The 23,509-nt window shown below is 46.0% G+C and overlaps 1 protein-coding gene across 1 annotated transcript in view; it reads left to right on the top strand.

Annotated features, from left to right (window-relative positions):
* stard13b (StAR related lipid transfer domain containing 13b) overlaps positions 1 to 23,509 on the top strand; it is a 730,982-nt gene that overhangs the window by 234,334 nt on the left and 473,139 nt on the right. The window contains exon 3 of the mRNA XM_085999342.1: positions 18,782 to 18,940. Coding sequence (XP_085855468.1) covers positions 18,782 to 18,940 — 159 coding nt within the window. The remainder of the gene's footprint in view (positions 1 to 18,781; positions 18,941 to 23,509) is intronic.

Below are 23,509 nucleotides of genomic sequence, written 5' to 3'. Positions count from 1 at the left end.
ATTGATGGCCTCTAGTTATGCTCTTCCCCACAATTGGAAACATTCTCTCTGTATCCACTCTATCAAAACCTTTCATAATTTTAAAGACCTCTATTAGGTCACCCCTCAGCCTTTTTTCAAGAGAAAAGAGACCCAGCCTGTTCATCCTTTCCTGATATGTATACCCTTGCATTTATGGTATCATCCTTGTAAATCTTCTCAGCACCCTCTCCAGTGCCTCTATATCCTTTTCATAATATGGCGACCAGAACTGTACGCAGTACTCCAAGTGTGGTCTAACCAAGGTTCGATACAGGTTTAGCATAACTTCACTACTTTTCAATTCTATCCCTCTAGAAATGAACCCTAGTGCTTGGTTTGCTTATGGCCTTGCTAACCTGTGTCGTAACTTTTAGTGATTTGTACTCCGAGATCCCTTTGTTCCTCTACCCCACCTAGACTCGCACCCTCCAAGTAATAAATGACCTCCTTATTCTTCCTACCAAAATGTAATACCTCATATATATCTGTGTTGAACTTCATTTGCCAATTATATGCCCATTCTGCAAGTTTATTAATGTCCTCCTGTAATTTGCTGCAGTCCTCCTCAGTATTGACTATCCCCCCCAATTTGGTGTCATCTGCAAATTTAGAAATTGTGTTTTTGATTCCAAAGTCTAAATCATTAATATAAATTGTGAACAACAGTGGTCCCAGCACTGATCCTTGTGGAACACCACTACCCACCTTCTGCCACTGTGAATAGCTACCCTTTACTCCCACTCTCTGCTTTCTGTCTTGAAGCCAGCTAGCAATCCATGCTGCTACTTGTCCCCTGACTCTGCATTCTCTGACCTTGTTCATCAGTCTATTATGGGGTATCTTATCGAAGGCTTTTTGAAAATCTAGATAAATTACATCTATTGCATTACCATTGTCTACTCTCTCTTACCTCTTTAAAAAATTCAATGAGGTTGGTCAAGCAAGACTTTCCCTTTTGAAATCCATGCTGACTATTCCTTATTATATTTTTGATTTCTAGATGTTCTTCTATTTTCTCCTTTAGTAGGGATTCCATTATTTTTCCTACCACCGATGTTAAGCTGACTGGTCTATAATTCCCTGGACATGTTCTATCCCCCTTCTTAAATATCGATATTATGTTAACTATCCGCCAGTCCTCTGGCATTACATCTTTTTCTAATGAATTATTAAATATGTGTAATAATGCCTCTGCTGTCTCTTCCCTAGATTCTTTTAAAATCCATGGATGCAATCCATCAGGACCAGGAGTTTATCCTCTTTTGAGTTTGATTAGTTTATTTAATAATATCCCCTATTTTTATTTTACATGCCCTTATCTCATTACTGATCTCATCATCCAATGTCATGTCCGTCTGTTCTATCTCCCTGGTAAATACTGAAGCAAAATAATTATTTAATATTTTTGCCATCTCTTTATCGTTACTTATGGTATTATCCTGTCTATCCCAACCTTCCTTTTTTATTGATGTGCCTGTAAAATATTTTGTTCTATGTTCCTTGATAATTTAATTTCATAGTTCCTCTTTGCCTTTCTAATTGTTTTTTTTTACTTCTCTCCTAATCTCTTCGTATTCGCCCTTATTGTGCACTCCCCTACTGTCCATGTACTTAATGTATGCCTCTTTCTTTACCCTCAATTGTTCCCTTATGGCTTTATTCATCCATGGAGACTCATTAATGTTTAGTTTGTTCTTTCCTTTTAGCGGAATATATTGTTCCTGCACTCTGTTGAACACCGTTTTAAATGTTTCCCATTGCTGTTCATTGTTGCCCCTTTTATTTTCCCAAGTTCTATTCTCAGCCCCTCAAAATCAGCTTTTCTCCAATCTATTAAACTGGTTTTCGTCATACTTATGTCCTTCTCAATTACAAATTAAAATGCATTATATTATGGTCACTATTGCCTAGATGTTCCCCTACCTTTACTTCTCTTATCTGCTCTGTTTACTATTTTGGTGTTCTGCTTGACAGAATTTTGTATTTGCGTTTACAGCTACAGCTAACCGAGAGTGTGCAACAAGGCTGTTACACAATTAAAGAGTGCTGATGAGAGCCTGTACAATTTCCATAATCCTGAAATAAAAGCAGAAAATGCTGGCAGCAGGTCATTCTGCTAATTCCCCAACATGGTGGATCCAGACAACACAGACTGCTGTAGATTGGAACCTAAAGACTGTATAGCTCCTGTCACAGCATTTGCCATGGTAGCTCTGAAATTAATGGGACTGAAAGCTGATAAATCCCCAGGGCCTGATAATCTGCATCCCAGAGTACCAAAAGAGATAGCCATGAAAATAGTGGATGCATTGGTTGTCATCTTCCAAAATTCTATAGATTATGGAACAGTTCCTGCAGTTTGGAGGGTGGCAAATGTAACCCCAGTAGTAAGGAAAATGCTAGAGTCTATTACAAAGGATGTAATAACAGGACACTTAGAAAATATCAACGGGATTAGATAAAGTCAGCATGGATTTATGAAAGGGAAATCGTGTTTGACAAACCTTCTGGAGTTTTTTGAGGATATAACTAGTAGAATAGATATGGGAGAACCAGTGGATGTGGTGTATTTGGATTTTCAGAAGACCTTTGATAAAGTCCCACATCAGAGGTTAGTGTGCAAAATTAAAGCACATGGGATTGGGGGTAATATACTGGCATGGATTGAAAATTGATTAACAGACAGGAAACAGAGTAGGAATAAATGGGTCTTTTTTGGGGTGGCAGGCGGTGACTAGTGGGGTACCGCAGGGATCAGTGCTTGGGCCCCAGCTATTCACAATATATATCAATGATTTGGATGAGAGAATCAAATGTAATATTTCCAAGTTTGCTGACAACACAAAACTAGGTGGGATTGTGGGTTGTGAGGAGGATGCAAAGAGGCTTCAAGGCGATTTAGACAAATTGAGTGAGTGGGCAAATACATGGCAGATGCAGTATAACGTGGATAAATGTGAAGTTATCCACTTCGGTAGGAAAAACAGAAAGGTAGAGTATTATTTAAATGATGTGGAGATGCCGGTGTTGGACTGGGGTGGACAAATGTAAGAAGTCACACAACACCAGGTTATAGTCCAACAACTTTATTTGGAATCACAAGCTTTCGGAGCGCTGCTCCTTTGTCAGGTGGTTAAATGGTGATCGATTGGGAAATGTTGATGTACAAAGGGACCTGGGTGTCCTTGTACACCAGTCACTGAAAGCAAACATGCAGGTGCAGCAAGCAGTTAAGAAGGCAAATGGTATGTTGGCCTTCATTGCAAGAGGAGTTGAATACAGGAGCAAGGATGTCTTACTACAGTTGTACAGGGCCTTGGTGAGATCACACCTGGAGTACTGTGTGCAGTTTTGGTCTCCTTACCTAAGAAAGGATATACTTGCCATAGAGGGAGTGCAGCGAAGGTTCACCAGACTGATTCCTGGGATAGTAGGACTGTTGTATGAGGAAAGATTGGGTTGACTAGGCCTGTATTCACTAGAGTTTAGAAGAATGAGAGGGGATCTCATTGAAACGTATAAAATTCTGACAGGGCTAGACAGACTGGATGCAGGGAGGATCTTTCCCCGGCTGGGGGGTCTAGAACGAGGGGTCACAGTCTCAGGATACGGGGTAGGGTATTTTTGACTGAGATGAGGAGAAATTTCTTCAATCAGAGGATGGTGAACCTGTGGAATTCTCTACCACAGAAGGCTGTGGAGGCCAAGTCACTGAATATATTTAAGAAGGCGATAGATAGATTCCTAGACACAAAATGCATCAAGGGGTATAGGGAGAGAGCGGGAACATGGTTTTGAGATAGAGGATCAGCCATGATTATATTGAATGGCGGAGCAGGCTCGAAGCGCCGAATGGCCTACTCCTGCTCCTATTTTTCTATTGTTTCCATGATAGCAAGAAATGACTGTGTGCACTGGATACAGCAAAGGCTATGGGCCTCAACAACATCCCGGCTGATGTGCTGAAGACTTGGGCTCCAGAACTAGCCGCGCCTTTAGCCAAGCTGTTCCAGTACTGCTACAACACTGGCATATACCCGACAATGTGGAAAATTGCCCAGGTATGTCCTGTCCACTAAAAGCAGGACAAATCCAATCTGGCCAATTACCCACCAGTTCATTCTCAATCATCAGCAAAGTGATGGAAGGTGTCATCAACAGTGCTATCAAATGGCACTTACTCACCAATAACTTGCTCACCGATGCTAGGTTTGGGTTCCGCCAGGACCACTCAGCTCCAGACCTCATTACAGCATTGGCCCAAACATGGACAAAAGAGCTGAATTCCAGAAGTGAGGTGAGAGTGACTGCCCTTGACATCAAGGCAGCATTTGATCGAGTGTGACATCAAGGAGCCCTAGTAAAATTGAAGTCAATGGGAATCACAAAGAAAGATAGTTTTGGTTGTTGGAGGCCAATCATCTCAGCCCCAGGACATCATTGCAGTTGTTCCTCAGGGCAGTGTCCTAGGCCCAACTATCTTGAGCTGCTTCATCAATGACCTTCCCTCCATCATAAAGTCAGAAGTGGGGATGTTTGCTGATGATTGCACAGTGTTCAGTTCAATTTGCAATTCCTCATATAATGAAACAGTCCATGCCCGCATGCAGCAAGACCCTGGACGACATTCAGGCTTGGCCTGATAAGTGGCAAGTAACATTCGCGCCACACAAGTGCTAGGCAATGACTATCTCCAACAAGAGAAAGTCTAACTCCCACCCCTGGACATTCAATGGCATTACCATCGCTGAATCCCCCACCATCAACATCCTGGGGGACACCATTGACCAGAAACTTAACTGGACCAGCTACATGAATAATGTGGCTACAAGAACAGATCAAAGGCTAGGTATTCTGTGGCGAGTGACTCACCACCGGACTCCCCAAAGCCTTTCCAGCATCTACAAGGCACAAATCAGGAGTGTGATGGAATACTCTCCACTTGCCTGGATGAGTGCAGCTCCAACAACACTCAGGAAGCTCGACACCATCCAGGACAAAGCAGCCCACTTGATTGGCACCCCATCCACTATCTTAAACATTCACTCCCTCCACCACCGGCGCACTGTGGCTGCAGTGTGTACCATCTACAAGATGCACTGCATCAACTCATCAAGGCTTCTGCGACAACACCTCCCAAAACTGTGATCTCTGCCGCCTAGAAGGACAAGGGCAGCAGGTGCATGGGAACACCATCATCTCCAAAGTTTCCCTCCAAGTCACACACCATCCTGACTTGGAAATATATTGCCGTTCCTTTACCGTTGCTGGGTCAAAATCCTGGAACTCCCTCCCTAACAGCACTGTGGGAGTACTTTCGCCACACGGACTGCAGCGGTTCAGGAAGGCGGCTCACCACCACCTTCTCAAGGGAATTAGGAATGGGCAATAAACGCTGGCCTTGCCAGTGATGCCCACATCCCATGAACAAATAAAAAAAAGTAGTAAAACATCCCAAGGTGCTTAAGTTACAAGGAATGTTTTTAAATTACAAATTCCACAATAACATTTGAATATTAATTAAATTGTTTTTGTGCCTTTTAATGTGGCCATTAAAGTTTTTATTTGAAACCCTCAGCCTCTCCCAAAAGACTGTGCTTGGACTTGATTGTTTTTCTCAGGCAAGTGACTCAATTATTTAAAGGCAAGCCTTGAAGTTTGATATATGCAGTGTACACAAATTCCAGAGTGCTTCAGTAGCATTTAAGCTAGCCAATGAGATAATGCTTATCTCTAAATGGCTAACAAAATCTATTTGGTTGTTTATCAAAATTATTTGCAGTAAAGCTAAAGGACACATTTCAGAAGCTATATTTAGTTAAAATTTATAAGGCTAAAAATTGAGTAACACCCCATTTGGGGCGCTAACTTCACGCCCCAGAAAAATTAGCGCCCTTGCGCCGGAAATTGAATGGTTGCACCCCAAAAGGGAAGTGGGGTGCTACTGAAAGCGCCCCGCATCCCTCTTGGGGCACTGCAAGTCAATATCGCGGTGCTATGTGCCGCGGTATTGCAGGCCTCCGCCCCTTCTTAAAGGGGAGGGGCCTTGCGCAGCGCAACCCAGGGCCCAGCTGGGTCCCCAGGGATCGGGAGAGCCAGCAAAAGAGCCCGGCACTCAAGGGAAGTGCTGGGCTTTTGGAGCGCAGCCGGCATTCTGCAGGGGAGGCCATTCAGGAGGCCGGGGACGCAAGCAGATGCTGGCAGGCGGCCAGCAACAAAAATGGCCGCCCCGCACCTCGCCTTTAAATAGCACCTCCCCTTTAAATAGCGCCTCCCCGGCCGCAGCAAGGCTCCCCTGACCCCGTCGGACATAGCGTCTGGCGGTAAGTCAGGAGGCGCTCCCAAAGATCGTGGCTGGGGCGCGAGTGGGGCACTGCGCATGGTGATGACATCATTGCTGGCGGTGCAGCGCCGCGCAGTGCTACCGGTTAGTGCTGCCACTAACCTCCCACTGAATTTCGTGGGAGGCATGGGCAGCACCGCGCCCGGGCACTAGTTGCTTTGCGCCCAAGAGGGCGCTAACAGGAGGCGCAAAGCAACCCAATTTTTCCCCAATATAGTATTTTTTTTAAACAGGGAGAGTGTGTGTGAGAGAGAGATGTGACAAGACTATTGATTGCACTCATATAGTAGCTTTCATAGGTGCTTGGATTGTACTCTGTAAGCTTCAGAAAGCATACTAATTTGGAGTCTTTAAAAAAAATGAATTGACTTTTTAAAGCCTCTAATTAACACCTGTGTTTTCAGATTGTTGAAAATACTAATTACTGAGACCTATGAGACAGACAAAGAGACAGAGACACAAATAGGCAGGGGTGGGCAGAGAGACAGGTAGGAAGACACAGAGATACACTTCCAAAAAACAAATACAAAGTTACAAACCAGTGCTGCCAGATCTGGGAGAGCTACAGATTTCTCCAGTATTTCCTCATAACCAGAGAATCTTATCTCTGGTATAATCTTAGTGAATCACTTCAGTACTTTTTCCATGGTCTTTGCACCCTTCCTAAAATAAGGTGTCCAAAATTGTGCACAATATTCTAAATTGAGCCTAATCGATGATTTGTATAGGTTTAGCATTATAACTTTACTTTTGTGATCTGTGTCTCTATAAAACCTAGGATTCCGTATGCTTTCCCTATTTCTAAAACCTACGTTCGTATATACTTTATTTTTACAGCTTTATCAATTTGTCCTCCCATTTTTAAAGCTTTATGTATCTGAACCCTTAAGTCTTTACGTACACCTTTTAAAGTTTTATCATTTAGGGTATATTTCCTCTCATTCTTCCTCCCGAAACGCATCATCTCACATTTCTCTGTATTAAATTTCATCTCACATCTATCTGTCCAATTCACTAGCCTGCTTTTGTCCTCCTGAAGTTGCTTAAAGTCCTCTTCACAGTTAACGATATTCCCTAATTTTGTGTCATCTGCAAATTTTGACATTGTGCCCCCATGATATAAGAAGAGCAATGGTCCCAACACTGACCCCTGGGAACACTGCTGTTTACAATCCGTCCAGTCTCAAAAACATTCATTAATGATTACTCTCAGTTTTCTGTCCTTTAACTAACTTCCTATACATGCTGGCACATACCCTTTAATAATGCGTGCCTTTGTTTTATCAACAAGTCTCCTCTGCAGGATCTTATCAAACACCTTTTGAAAATCCATGTACACTGTCATTGTAACTCTTCAAAATATTTATCATATCTCATTGCTGGCCATCAGTTATATATGTGTGCCCACCACTGAAAGACCATAACAACAACTGCAACAACTTGTACTTATATAGCACCTTTAATGTATCCCAAGATGGATCACAGAGGCATAATCAGACAAAATCCACACTAGTCAAAGAAGGAGGATTATAGGAACAGGAGTAGGCCATTCAGCCCCTCGAGCCTGCCATCTCAATCTAACCTTATTTTATTTATTTAATTATTTAAACTTTTTATTCAATCAATTATTTTATTTCATTTTAATTAATCTAGTTTAAGTTATTAAACTAATTTAAGTTATTAATTTATTAAAGTAATAGCAGTCATTATTCTCCCAGCTCTTAATTTAACCCACTACCCTAACTTAGAGAGGAAACAAAGCTGTAAAACTCACCAACCAATTATCTACCTGCCGTTATGAGGGCTGACCAAAAGCTAGGTCAAGGAGGTGGATTTTAAGGGGGGTTCTGAAAAGTGGATTGGGAGGTAGAAAGCTGGAAGGAATTAGAGAAGGAATTTCAGAGCGGGGGCCCAGGAGGCTGAAGTAACATCCACCAATGATGAGGTGATAGGAGGAAGAGATGCACAAGAAACCAGAGTCCGAGGAACAGAGAGTTCTGGGGAGTTTGTAGCACTGGAGGAGGTTACAGAGATAGAGAGGGACGAGGCCATGAAGGGATTTAAACATCAGGATGAAAATGTTAAATATGAGACTGATGTGCCATCAATAACTCAAGGACAAGAAGTTAAAGGATTCAACTGAAGGCTTTTAATCACTAAGAACATTGCACGTCGTTCCACATCGGATTCGTCTGGCAGAATGACTCATACAGCTCTTGAGACTTTTATATGACAAAAGACAGGGGCGGAGCCAATACACACAATAGGGGAAAAGGGGGCGGTACACACAATACAATGCAGGTAAAACACAGGGGCTGATGAAGACATATATTTCATCACATTCACCCCTTCTACAGATTTAGTCTGTCCGGGGGTGTGATAGTCCTTCCTGAACGTCGCAACAGTACCTCGGGTTCCGACCGGGAGTCCGTGGTGCCCTCCTGGGCATACCCATGTGCTGGGGGTGTTGCAGGTACTTCTGGGGGTGGTGAGGATACCTCTGGGGATGGTGGAGGTTCTTTTCGGGGTGGTGAGGATGGGTCGTCGTCGCTTCCTGCCGAGGCGAGGTCCTTTATGGACACAGTGTCCTCACGCCCGTCGGCGTGCTTGATGTACGCGTACTGTGGGTTTGCGTGGAGTAGGTGTACTGCCTCCACGAGGGGATCCGTTTTGTGGCCCCTCACATGCTTCCGTAATAGGACTGTCCCTGGGGTGGAGAGCCACGAAGGTAAGGACACTCCCGAGGTTGATTTGCGGGGAAAAACAAACATCTTCTCGTGAGGAGTGGCGTTAGTAGCAGTACACAGTAGCAACCTTATCGAGTGGAGTACGTCTGGGAGGACCTCTTGCCAGCGGGAGGTAGGGAGGCCTTTAGACCTTAGTGCTAAGGTGACCGCCTTCCACACCATCGCGTTTTCCCTCTCCACTTGCCCATTACCCCGGGGGTTATAACTAGTGGTCCGACTCGTGGCTATCCCCTTCGACAGCAGGTATTGGCGCAGTTCATCGCTCATGAACGACGCCCCCCTGTCAGTGTGGATGTAGTTCGGCATGCCGAACGTGCAAAACAGGCTGCCGAGGCACTTGATGACCGTGGCACTGGTCATGTCTGGGCAGGGGTAGGCGAATGGGAAGTGGGAGTACTCGTCCACAATGTTGAGAAAGTACACATTGTAATGATATCAGCAAATAGAGATGGTATTTGCCTGTTCGATTATGATGTCTTAACAGCATGTTTGCAGGTATTGATTACTTATGCCTGACCAGCAGAGGTCATGTGACCGAGACAAGCAAGGCAGTTTGTTTTAGTTTCAGTTTCGTTCTAGATGCATCACTAGCATCGTGTCTCCTGAAAAGCTGTATAAAGAGTTGAACAGACTTTAGATTAAAACTCATTCTCTTTCATAAATGTCTCATCATTGAACCCACAAAGAAATCAATACATGGTGTCAGAAGTGATTGAAAGAGATGAAGAGAAAAAATCTGAAGTTAAATCAGCTCTCCACAGATTAGCAAGCCAAAAGAGAACATCGTTGCTTACCATTGGAGAATAGCTAACGAAGTGAAAAAATGGAAGGATTACACCCACCGGCGAAGCTTCAGTTGACAGGTAATGTGGCTGAAAATTGGAGAAGGTTCAAACAACGTGTGGGGTTGTATTTATCAGCAATCGGAGCTGACGAGAAAAGTAATAAAAGAAAATCGTCACTGTTCTTACATGTCGTGGGTGATGAAGCGCTGGAGGTGTATAATAACTTCACATTCGCTGTTGATGGAGACAAAATGAAGCTAGATAAAATAATGGAACAGTTTGAGGCCTACTGCATACCTAAACGCAACGTGACGTTTGAGAGGCACAGATTTTTCACATGTGTACAGAAAACGGGTGAGACTATTGATCAGTATGTGACTGAACTGAGAAACCGGAGCAAAACATGTGAATTTGGGGGACTGACAGACTTGCTAATAAAAGACAGACTGGTGTGTGGTATTCCAGATAATGGTCTAAGGGAAAGACTGCTAAGAGAGCAAGATGCAGACCTGGGAAAAGCCATAGCACTGTGTAAGGCTACAGAGACTGTGAAGTCGCAGGCAAAGGAGCTGTTCAGTGACAATAGCTGCAACGTGGATGCAGTGAGAAAGAACGGATACAAACCGTTTAACAAAACGAGCGCCAATGTGAAAAAAGAGGCGTGGCCAGCGAACGAAAATGAAAGGGACAATCGAAAGTCATGTAGTCGATGCGGTACATAGCATCCACCAAAAAAGTGTCCAGCATATGGTAAAAAATGCAATAGTTGCAACAAAAACAACCATTATGCCCGTTGCTGTAAGAACCAAATGCAACAAAGCAAGGTCCATGCAGTAGATGAAAGCGACATAGAGGAGTTCTATGTAGATGTTGTGTCTGAAAACAAAAAAGAAGAAAGAGACTGGATGTTGACACTAAAAGTGAATGACATACACATTCCATTTAAATTGGATACTGGAGCACAAGTTAATGTGATATCAGAGACTGATTTTAAGAAAATTAGACCTAGACCAAAGATACATGGAATCAAAGTGAAAGTGACAGGATACTCTGGTACTGATATACCAGTGAAAGGAAGATGCATTGTCAAAGTAACACACAAGGACAGAGAGCACACGCTAGCATTAATCGTGGTGCCAAAGGATGTGCAAGCCATACTAGGTTTAAAAGCCTGTGAGAGACTGAACCTGGTAAAGAGAGTCCTCGTTGTGGAAAGCGAAGGAGAGACAGTCTATGATGAACTCATGAAAGAGTACAAAGACCTATTTAAGGGTCTAGGCTGCATTCCAGGAGAACACACGATCAGAGTAGATAAAAGTATGACACCGGTCATACATCCATGCAGAAAAGTTCCATTTGCTCTTCAAAAGCAACTGAAGGCAGAGTTGGACAGGATGGAAAGCCTGAACGTGATTCAGAAGATAGATGAGCCAACTGAGTGGGTGAGTTCCCTCGTCGTAGTGGACAAAAAGAATGGAAAGCTCAGAATTTGCCTGGATCCAAGAGATCTAAACAGAGCAATAAAGAGAGAGCACTTCAAGCTTCCTACACGTGAGGAAATCATGGCACAGTTTGCAAATGCAAAGTATTTCAGCAAGTTAGATGCATCATCAGGATTTTGGCAGATGAAGCTGGACGAGGCAAGTTCAAGACTGTGCACGTTCAACAGTCCATTTGGCAGATACAGATTCCTAAGGTTACCATTTGGCATTGCCTCAGCTCCTGAAGTGTATCACAAAACAATTCATATGATCTATGAGCACCTGGAGGGAGTTGATACATCAATGGATGACATCATAGTATGGGGAACCATGAGAACTGAGCATGACGAGAGACTGAAAAAAGTGCTGGAAGCAACAAGGAAAACAAACCTGAAGCTGAATAGAGAGAAATGCCAGCTCGGGGTGACAGAACTGACATTCGTGGGAGATATCCTTAGCAGTGAGGGCATCAGACCAGATCCCAGAAAGGTGTCCGCCATTGAGAATATGCCAAAGCCACAATGCAAAAAGGACGTGCAGAGGTTTAATGGAATGATCAACTACATGGGTAAATTCATATCCAACCTCTCAGAAAAGATGGCGCCACTGAGAAGACTAACTGAAAAGAACATAGAATGGGAATGGAATCATGAGCATGAGAAGTCATGGAGCGATCTAAAGAAACTGCTCACAGAGGAACCAGTTCTGAGGTTTTATGACCCAGCGAGACCCATCAAGATATCATCAGATGCATCACAGAGTGGGCTCGGTGCCGTTCTTCTGCAAAAATATGACTACTGGCAACCTATTGCATATGCATCGCGCTCAATGACAGACGCGGAGACGCGATATGCTCAAATAGAAAAGGAGCTGCTCAGCATCACATACGCCTGTGAAAGATTTCACCAGTTTGTGGCAGGACAAGCAATCAGTGTAGAGGCTGACCATAAGCCCTTGATTGCATTGTTCCAAAAGCCACCAAATAGCTGTCCGCTTAGAATACAAAGAATGATGATCAGGCTGCAACGCTATACACTGAATGTTGCGTACACACCGGGTAAGCTGATGTATACAGCAGACACGTTGTCCAGAGCTGTTGACCCAAGTGAGCCCGCAAACACCAAAATGGATGAAAAAGTGAACGCCTACGTGGACATGATCACAAGTGCACTGCCCATAGCAGATGCAAAAATGGAGCTCATAAAGACTGAGACAAACAAAGATGAAACAATGAGACGACTGAGGAAAAGCATCTTGGATGGATGGCCCAACATGAAGCAAGACTGCTCACCTGACATGGCAGAGTACTGGAACTGCAGGGCGGAACTATCAGTGGTCGAAGACATCATCTACAAAGGAAGTAAAATAGTTATCCCAAAGAGTCTGAGAAAAGAGATGTTAAAAAAGATCCATGGAGGACATCTGGGAATCGAAAAGTGTAAGAAAAGAGCACGAGAGGTGATGTACTGGCCACGAATCAACCAAGATGTGACAAATGAGGTGTCAAACTGCACAATATGCCTGAAATATTGAGCAAGCAGTCCGGTAGAACCACTAAAGCCACACCCAGCGCCAGACAGACCTTACCAGAAGGTAGGCGCTGACCTATTCGTATGTCAAGGGAAGGACTATCTTGGAGTCACAGACTATTACTCCCTGTATCCAGAGGTTTGTAGACTGTACACCACCACTGCAGATGCTGTGATAACATGTATGAAAGCCATATTCTCCAGACATGGCGTGGCAAGCGAGGTCTTCACAGACAACGGACCCCAGTTTTACAATGCAAGTTTCCGACACTTTGCCAAAGAGTGGGACTTTGTCCACACAACGTCAAGTCCTCACTTTCCACAGTCCAATGGTCTAGTGGAAAAATCGGTCCAGACAGCGAAAAGACTGATGTACAAGGCAAAAGACAGTGGAACTGACTTCTACCAGAGCATACTTGTATACCGCACAACGCCGCTCGAGTGTGGTATGTCACCAGCCCAACTCCTTATGGGACGTATGCTAAGGTCAAACCTACCCATCCCGGAGAACCTCCTGAAAACAAAATAGGGGGAGAAAGTGAGGAAGTTCAAAGAACAACAGAAAGAAAAGCAAAAGTACTACTATGACAGAGGAACACAAAACCTACCTGAACTCCACACTGGTGACCAAGTAAGGTTCAAAGACAAAACAAACACATGGACTCAGAAGGGAACTGTCCTGAGTGAAGTTCAACCAAGATCATACACCATTCAGACAGATGAGGGTGCTGTTCTGAGAAGAAATCGTCGAGATCTTCTCATGGGACCAGCCACAGCAGGTCAAGAGACTGATACTGTTGAACAACCTGATCACACAGCTGAGAAACCATCATCTGAGGCAACAACTCAGATTCAAGGACAATCAATCAGAAAATCCTCAAGACACGTGAAGCCTCCTGAGAGACTCATTGAGCAAATTTAAGGACTATTGTTATAGAAGGAAATAATGTTATCTTATTCTTTCTTCAAGTTCTAGTGTATTGACACATTTCATGTGAACACACAAAGCAAGGTTAAAAAACCTTGATCATGATAATGATAATGTAAGTTCATTAAGTGTTACAGTTAAAATGCAGATTAATACAAAGAAAACATGTTGTTAGTTAAAAGTAAAATACTTTTGTTTTAAGAAAAGGAGATGTAATGATATCAGCAAATAGAGATGGTATTTGCCTGTTCGATTATGATGCCTTAACAGCATGTTTGCAGGTATTGATTACTTATGCCTGACCAGCAGAGGTCATGTGACCGAGACAAGCAAGGCAGTTTGTTTTAGTTTCAGTTTCGTTCTAGATGGATCACTAGCATCGTGTCTCCTGTAAAGCTGTATAAAGAATTGAACAGACTTTAGATTAAAACACATTCTCTTTCATAAATGTCTTGTCTTTGAACCCACAAAGAAATCAATACACACATTGCGGTCGGTGGAGGGGAGTGGTCCCTTGAAATCTAAGCTCAGGCGCTCGAATGGCCGTGTAGCTTTGATCCGGTGGGCTCGGTCGGGCCTGTAAAAACGGGGCTTGCATTCCGCACAGGTGCGGCAGTCCCTGGTCATAGACCGGACCTCCTCGATGGAATAGGGCAGGTTACGGGATTTTATAAAGTGAAATAGCCGGGTGACCCCCGGGTGGCCGAGGCCATTGTGGAGGCCTTGTAGCCTGTCCCCCTGGATGCTGGCACACATCCCTCGTGATAGGGCGTCGGGGGATTCGTTGAGGGCCCCCGGCCTATATATTATGTCGTACTCAAACGTGGAGAGTTCGATCCGCCACCTGAGAATTTTGTCATTCTTGATCTTCCCCCTCTGTTTGTTGTTAAACATGAAGGCTACCGACCGCTGGTCGGTAAGCAGGGTGAAGCGTTTGCCGGCTAGGTAGTGCCTCCAGTGCCGCACTGCCTCCACTATGGCCTGGGCCTCCTTCTCTACCGAGGAGTGCCTGATCTCGGGCCCTTGGAGGGTTCTTGAGAAAAAGGCTACGGGCCGCCCATCCTGGTTGAGGGTGGCTGCTAAAGCGAAGTCGGATGCATCGCTTTCAACCTGGAAAGGGATGTTTTCGTCCACTGCCGGCAGCGCGGCCTTCTCAATGTCGTGTTTAATGCTGTCGAAGGCGGCGTGGGCCTCGGCCGTGAGCGGGAAGGACGTTGATTTCAGGAGGGGACGGGCCTTGTCGGAATAATTGGGGACCCATTGGGCGTAATAGGAGAAAAACCCCAGGCACCTTTTCAGGGCCTTGGGAGTGTTTGGTAGGGGTAGCTTCTGTAGGGGGCGCAATCGGTCGGGGTCCGGACCGATTTCCCCGTTTTCCACCACGCAGCCCAGGATACAGAGGCGCGTGGTGCTAAAGACACACTTATCCTCGTTGTAAGTGAGATTGAGTCTGAGGGCGGTTTTCAGAAATCTCGCGAGGTTCGAGTCGTGGTCTTGCTGGTCATGGCCGCAGATGGTGACGTTGTCTAGGTATGGATAGGTGGCTGTTAACTGGTTCTCATCGACCATGCAGTCCATCTCCCGCTGGAAGACCGAGACCCCATTCGTTACCCCAAAGGGGACTCTGAGGAAGTGGTAGAGGCGTCCGTTCGCCTCAAAGGCGGTGTATGGACGGTCCTCCGGCCTAATGGGGAGCTGGTGGTATGCCGATTTTAGGTCGATGGTGGAAAACACCCGGTATTGCGCAATTTGGTTAACCATATCCGCTATGCGGGGCAGAGGGTAGGCGTCTAGCTGGGTGTATAGATTAACCGTCTGGCTATAATCTATCACCATCCGCTTCTTTTCGCTACCCTTAACTACTACTACCTGGGCGCGCCACGGGCTGGTACTGCATTCGATGATACCCTCCCGCTTGAGTCTTTCTACTTCAGACGCAATGAACCGTCTGTCCTCCCAGCTGTACCGCCTACTCTTGGTCGCTATGGGTCGACAGTTGGGTGCGAGGTTGGCGAACAGGGAGGGCGGCTTGACCTTCAGGGTAGCCAGACCGCACACTGTGAGGGGCGGCTGGGACCCACCGTAGGTAAGCGTGATACTTTGGTGGTGGCACTGGAAGTCCAGACCCAAGATCACGCTCACACAGAGATCTGGCATTATCAACAGTTTAAAATCTCTGTAATCAGTGCCTTTTACCGACAACATAACCACGCAGAAACCTGTAATTTTTGAGGTATGAGTCTTATCAGCCATGGCGATTTTGCCCTGTGTAGGGACTATCGTTAGTGAAAGTCGTTTTACCAGGCTAGGATGAATAAAGCTTTCGGTGCTCCCGCAGTCAATCAAGCATTTAACCTTGTTCCCGTTTACCTCTATGTCCATCATCGATCTAGACAACGGATGCGGCCTGGATTGATCCACTGTGATTGAGGCCACCAGTGGGTCCTGGGGGTCCGTGTAGTCGGGACAAGATGGTGGACTCCATGAGGGTGGACAAGATGGCGTCCAAGATGGCCGCCCCCACGGCGCGCACGCGGCGGTGGCGGAGTTGGAGGCGGGGTTCCCTCTGCAGACTTTACTGAAATGTCCTTTCTTCCCGCATTTAAAACAGGTGGTGCCCTTCGCTGGGCACAAATGCCTGGAGTGTTTGTCCTGGCCGCAGAAGTAGCATTTCGGGCCCCGATGCATCGCGGCAGTAGTGGGGCTCCTGGGTGGAGGCTGGGGTCCGACGGTGCTGGGCTGGCCTGAGACCTGGGAGGTGAAGATGGCTTCCAAGATGGCGGCCCCCACGGCGCGCACGAGGCGGAGTGGGCCACGTGGCCTGAGGAACAGGATTCAGAGTTCCTCTGGGCCATATCCAGCGATCACGCTATGCCATAGCCTGTTTTAAGTCCAGTCCCTCCTTTTCAAACAGTTTCTGCCGAATGTAATTTGAACTGAGGCCCGCAATAAAGGAGTCTCGGATCAGCTCCTCCGTGTACATGGTGGCAGACACGGCCTTACAGTTACATTCTCTGCCCAGTACTTTTAGGCTTAGCATGAAGTCCTCTAGTGACTCACCATGCCGCTGCGTGCGAGTAGTCAGAAGATGCCTGGCGTACACCTCGTTTATTGGCCGCACGTAGTGGGCCTTCAGAATGGTGCAGGCATCCTCGTAGCTGGTGGCATCTCGGATGAGAGGGGAGACCCGATGACTCACCCGGTTTCGCAGGATTCCCAGTTTCACGTCTCCGGTGGCGGTCGCGGCTGCTATGGCGGTGGCTGAGGTTTCGATGAAAAATTCGAAGCATTGGAACCAGTGTCCGAACTGTGTGGCTGCGTCTGTGGCATGGGGGTCCAGATCCAAGCGCTCTGGTTTCAGGAGTCGATCCATCTTGGTGTTTTAGCGATTAAAATTGATGTGCCATCAATAACTCAAGGACAAGAAGTTAAAGGATTCAACTGAAGGCTTTTAATCACTAAGAACATTGCACGTCGTTCCACATCGGATTCGTCTGGCAGAATGACTCATACAGCTCTTGAGACCTTTATATGACAAAAGACAGGGGCGGAGCCAATACACACAATAGGGGAAAAGAGGGCGGTACACACAATACAATGCAGGTAAAACACAGGGGCTGATGAAGACATATATTTCATCACAGAGACATTGGAGGACCGGCAGCCAATGTAGGTCAGCAAGGACGGGAGTGATTGGGGAGAGGAACTTGGTGCGGGTTAGGATGCAGGCAACAAAGATTTGAATGAGCCGAGGTTTACAGAGCATGGAAGATGGAAGCTGGCTGAGAGAACATTGGAATAATCAAGTCTGGAGATGATAAAGACATAGAGGAGGGTTTCAGCAGCAGATGGGCAGAGGCAGGGATGGAGGCAGGCGATGTTATGAACTGGCAGTAGGCAGTCTTTATGATGGAGAAGATATGAGGTTAGAAGCTCAGCTCAGGGTCAAATAGGATGCTGGGGTTACAAAGAATCAGATTCAACCTGAGACTGTGTCTGGGGAAAGGTTATGGAATCGGTGGCAAGGGTACGGAGTTTGTGGCGAGGCCTGAAGATGACGGTTTTGGTCTACCCAATATTTAACTGGAGGAAATTGTGGCTCATCCAAGACTGGATGTCAGACAAGCAGGCTGACAGCATGGAAGCAGTGGAGGGGTCAAGAGAAGTGGTGGAGAGGTAGACTGAGTGTCATCAGCGTACATGTGGCAGCTGACCCCATGTCTTTAAGGGGCAGCATGCAAATCAGGAAGAGGAGGGGGCCAAGGACAGATCGCTGGGAGGCTCCAGGGGTAACAGAGCAAAATTTATTTTTGTTACCAATAAACTGTTATTCAAGTGAAATTATGCTACAGTTGGCCAGCCAAAATATTATTGTCTGCAGGTAAACTGTCAGCTCCCCGTGGTTATTTAAAGCCTATGTTTTCAATATAATTACATATTATACATTCTTCATTGTCGCTGGATCAAAATCCTGGAACTCCCTACCAATGTTCCCTGTAATTTTTTTTGGTGCCGTGTGGCCCCTTTAAGCAGCTGTGCGGGCAATTCAAAATATCGCGAATTCGCGGTTTTTGCATTGAAAAGCCGGCTGCGCAGGATCCCTGGACTGCTGTGCAGCCGGCCACGCAGCTTAAAGGGAACATTGTTCTTACCTAACAACACTATGGGTGTACCTTCACCGCACGGACTGCAGCAGCTCAAGAAGGTGGCTCACCGCCACCTTCTCGAGGGCAACTAGGGATGGACAATAAATGCTGGCCTTGCCCCAAGAATGAATTTTTAAAAAACACTCCCCAATTTGAATATAGTGAGGAAAAAGTAAAACCAGAAGAGACCAGAAAATACTTTACTGTTTTCAGTGTAAAGAACGTACATCTGGCACATATTTTACTAGTGTGGGTATAACGCCACTGATGGTAATGATTCTTCAATTGGTGATTCTTACAGGAAGTGCCATATGAAGATGTCTTTCACTGGACAGACTCCATGACTTTGTTGATGAGGAAGCTCGACCAGCTGAACCTGGACATTGAGGATGCACTTAGTGCCAGCCCCTCCCCTGCCAGCACCCCTGTCACCAAGAGACGTCAAGGTCACCAACAGCCAGTAAGTGGTCCTTACATCCTTTTTGTCCTGTCTCACCTATTCAACACACTTCAAGTACAACAATAAACTGAACAGCAGAAAAGGGTAGCCCTGGGAAATGTTGGGTGGAAAGTGTTTTCAAACAAAAAATGAAATACTCCAGATGTTGGAAATCTGAAACAGAAACAGAAAATGCTGGAAACATTCAACAAGTCAGGTACAGTTCTGATGAAGGGTTCTGCTTGCAACATTGACTTGTCACTTCTCTCCATAGATGCTGTGTCTGACTTTGTTCATGCTAATTATTTACCATAAAGCTTCACCTTATTTTACTGCGCTGCACCTCAGTACATTTTATTACTGTCATGCCTTGATGATGACAGATGGTAAGAAATCTGTTCAGTGGACTTAAGTGTTGTTATACTGAAAATATGGCAATACTCTCTCATTAATACTCAGCCATCAATATTCACTCATCCGTACTCAATCATTAGTACTTTGGCCCATTTTAACTCCAGGCGGGTTTTGGGCGGGTGGGTAGCGAGGTGCTTTTTGATCAGCCCTCCTAATCTCTTCTTCTTTGGCTCTGTGTGCATTTTGCTTATGTCCCTGTTCACTGACTTTTTCACGTAAAAGGCACTAAATACATACAAGTTGTTGTCATTTCTGTTGTTACCGTTGCCTGATGGTGTATACTGAGGTCCTCACGTTGACAGGACATTACAGGGTGTTGTATGGAGGCTGCTCAGTGCCACAGTGAGATTGCCTGGCGATCCTACGGCTGGCTCCAAACACTAGGACCACTGAGAATTTCACCTTGTGATGAAAGTCACTGATCTGATGAATAAATCCATAGTGTGTACTGAGGACACCCGATGAAGTCATGATATAGTGATGGATGGACATTTGAGGATGATTAGTGAAAAAGTTTTAAACTACTGCAGATTAAAAAGATAACATTAATGGTCTAAATGAGTAGTAATTTACAAATTAAGGGTAGGATGAAAGAACTCCAGACTCAACTTTTGGTCTTGCCTTTCAGTCAAACATCTTTTCACTTCACTAAGCAGTAAAGGATACTTGTATTTTGCCAAAGTGAAGAGAGGCTGAATGAGTGCAATCAAGATTGAAGGTCGAATCAATCGATCTTTCATCTTAGCCTCAATTTGGCAACACAGCTTCACCATTCAAGTATATCAAAAGAGTTATCCTGAATAAGTCAAGCCTAAGTTTACTCTTAGAATCATAGAATGGTTACAGCACTGAAGAAGGCCATTCGGCCCATCAAGCCCCTGCTGGCTCTCTGCAAGAGCACCTCAGCTAGTCCCACTCCACCGCCCTTTCCCTGTAGCCCTGCAAACTTATTTCCTTCAGATACTTATCCAACTCCCTTTTGAAAGCCGTGATTGAATCTGCCTCCACCACCCTTTCAGGCAGTGCATTCCAGATCTTAACCACTTGCTGCGTAAAAAAGATTTTTCTTACGTTGCCTTTGGTTCTTTTGCCAATCACCTTAAATCTGTGTCCTCTGGTTCTCGACCCTTCTGCCAATGGGAACAATTTCCCTCTATCTACTCTGTCCAGACCCCTCATAATTTTGAACACCTCTATCAAATCTCCTCTCAATCTTCTCTGCTCCATGGAGAACAACCCTAGCTTCTCCAGTCTGTCAATGTAACTGAAGTCCCTCATTCCTGGAATCATTCTCGTAAATCTTTTCTGCACCCTCTCTAAGGCCTTCACATCCTTTCTAAAGTGTGGTGCCCAGAATTGGACACAGTACTCCAGTTGGGGCTGAACCAGTGTTTTATACAGGTTGATCATAATTTCCACACTTGTACTCTATGGGCTCGATTTTGTTACTGGGGCGGGCTGGGGTCGTGTAATCCGCTTTCTGTGTTAGCCACCCGATTCTAAATCGATGTGGAAGAATCAAGCAATTTTAACTTAAGTGGGCAATTGAGTTCCAGCGTGTGGGAACCCATGGCCCAATTAGTTTTTTCAGTCTGAAACTCGCCTCCGATGACGTCATCATTGTTGCTGCATTTAAGGTCTGCAACAAGCCTTGCTTCTTCTGCAGACTGCCAACCTTTTGGCCTTTCATGTTAGAGGGACCTGGAGGCAGAATGACCAGCGAGAGACCTAGGTCTGCTCCCAGGTTTGATGACGTTGCCCTGCAAGCTTTAGTGGAGGGAGCAAGAGCCAATAAAGAGATGCTCTTCTCTTCTTCAGGGAGGAAGAAGCCTCCCCAGCAGACCAAGGCTGTGTGGATCCAGGAGGTCAACTCTTTGTCGATAACCTGCAAAACCTGGCTTCAGTGCAGGAAGAGGTTTCATGACCTTCTGCGCACTGGAAAAGTGAGTATGACTTTCCCATCACCCTCAATCTGATCTCCATTGCCTCTCCTCACAGCACTCAGCTTTAGCAATCTCTTCCTCCACATCCCACTTGACACTGACATTCATGCACCCTTACCCATTCCCTCTCTCTATGGTCACATTCACCTAACTATTCGACTGTGCAGCCCTCACACTTCCTATCACTGTGATGCTATGAAAACAACTTACAACTCACAGGGAGGGCCCTTGGTCTTGCCACTTCACTCCATCTTTGTCTTCTTCTAAGCATCTATGCTAGGATTCTCTACACTCACTCCTTCCTTCTCACTCAAACTCCACTTGTCTCCCTCATTGCAGGAAAGAGAGCTCACAATAAGAGGGAAAGAACGAGGACAGGAGGAGGGCCACCCTCAGTAGCCCAGCTCACCCCCTGGGAGGATGCGGTCCCGGAGATCGTGGGAGTGGAGGACGATGCGCAAGTGGGGGACAGACAGACGGGTGCATCACAGCAAGCTGGTGACAGAATAATTTTCCACCTCTCTCATTGACATTGCATGTGTCACTGATGATTCTGAAGCTCTTAACAAATGGACTTATGATCATCTGCAATATGCAATGTGCATGTAACCTTGGCATCACATCTCTGACTCTTTCCTTTACTCCCCCACAGGACCATCGCAAGCACCCATCCCCACTAGCCAGGAGGAACAGCCTGAGCATCCAGACTCCTCAGAGGAAGCTGCAACCTCTGAGGGCGCAGCGTCAGCAGAATTCAGCGCACCCAGCACCAGCGCAGACACTCGCACCTCGGTGGGACCTTCGTGAGATAGAGTAGTGTTGTCACCTGGTGTATCACAGCTCACAAGTGAGCAGATGGTGGAGACAGGGATAGCAGTGGAGAGTCCTCGTCGGAGGGCGCAGGACTCTGCCAGCTTGGCTCAGCTGCATGTCGACCCTCTGCCTCTGGGTCCATCCACAAGATCAGCGGTGCTGGAACTCCAGGAACAGATGCAGGAGTCTCTGGCAGGTTCTGTCTCCAGGGTGGCTGCGAGTGTGGAGCGAATGGAGGAGTCCATTGCGAACATGAGCAGAGCCTTTGTGGAGTCATTGGCGCATGAACACATCACCATGGAAAGGATGGCAACCTCCATGGAGGTGATAAGTCGCCAGAGTGCAGAAAACACGGTGAGTGTTCTGAATAGAATGACATCTGTGGAGGAGCGATGGTCATCTATTGAACAGAGAAACCAGACCTTCATGGAAGTCCTTCTGAGTAGGACTGCCAGTGCAGATACGGGTCCCCATGGCCCCCCTGATGTGCAGCAAGGTGCTCTCAAGCCACTTGCAAGTGCTGAAGGGGACCTGACCCATGAGAGGGAAGTTGGTGGCAGACATCAAGGCAGTGGGGGCTCCTCTCCAAGCGCTCACACTTCCATGCTACTGCAGAGCCCTCGGTCAGAGCCCCACCAGAGTCCACACCCAACTGAGATCGGCGTCTCAACCCTGCACAGCCGCAGGAGCAGCAGACTGTTGGCGAGCCCTCACAGGTTCGCAACCCCAGAGGACGCCCGCCAAAGGTGTCGAGGCAGGAGCAGCAAGAAAGTGAGCAAGGGGCCTCCACATCTGCTGAAGCCACAGGGGAAGCACCACGTAGGAGCATGCGTAAGAGAAAGATACTGCACAAATAGTCACAAGGGTAGTCACTTGGGTGAAATTTGATGTTTAATGTTAAAAAGCCATCAGATGGTTACTGTAAATAAAAAATCTGATGGCTACTGCTGCAGTTGTGGCGTGTGTCATTTCGCTAATGGGACTTCCACATTGAGGGCTTAGGATTACTTGATATTTGTCTCAGTTGAGGAAGCACTCAGTGAAGGTAGCAAGAGGGGTTTCCGAGGAGGTCACACTGGAGATGGGTGTCAGGCTCCAAACTTCTACAGCTATGGCTATGCCTTCTAAAAGTTCCCCCAGACCTGAGACAACAAAGTCCTGCCACCTGCAAATGATGGCTGATCAAATGTCCTATTTAATGGTGGAGCTGCAGCTAATAGTCAGCAATCCAATTGTGCTCCCGCCAGGTTTCACCATCGTGTTTCAGAGCAGGCGTGCTTCACGTCGGAAAAGGGTTAAAATCACCAGGGCCTTTCAAAATGGGATAATAGAGGCAATTTAGTGCTTGTTAAGGGCCTTAAGGGCCTATCCCGCCTCCGAGATGGAGACGAGAGCAGTAAACATGATTTGTTGAAAATTA

The sequence above is a fragment of the Somniosus microcephalus genome, chromosome 10, assembly GCF_052327205.1.
Source record: "Somniosus microcephalus isolate GS21.2 chromosome 10, FLI_Smic_1.0, whole genome shotgun sequence".
NCBI classification, from domain to species: domain Eukaryota; kingdom Metazoa; phylum Chordata; class Chondrichthyes; order Squaliformes; family Somniosidae; genus Somniosus; species Somniosus microcephalus.
This window is presented reverse-complemented; position numbering and strand designations above follow the sequence as displayed.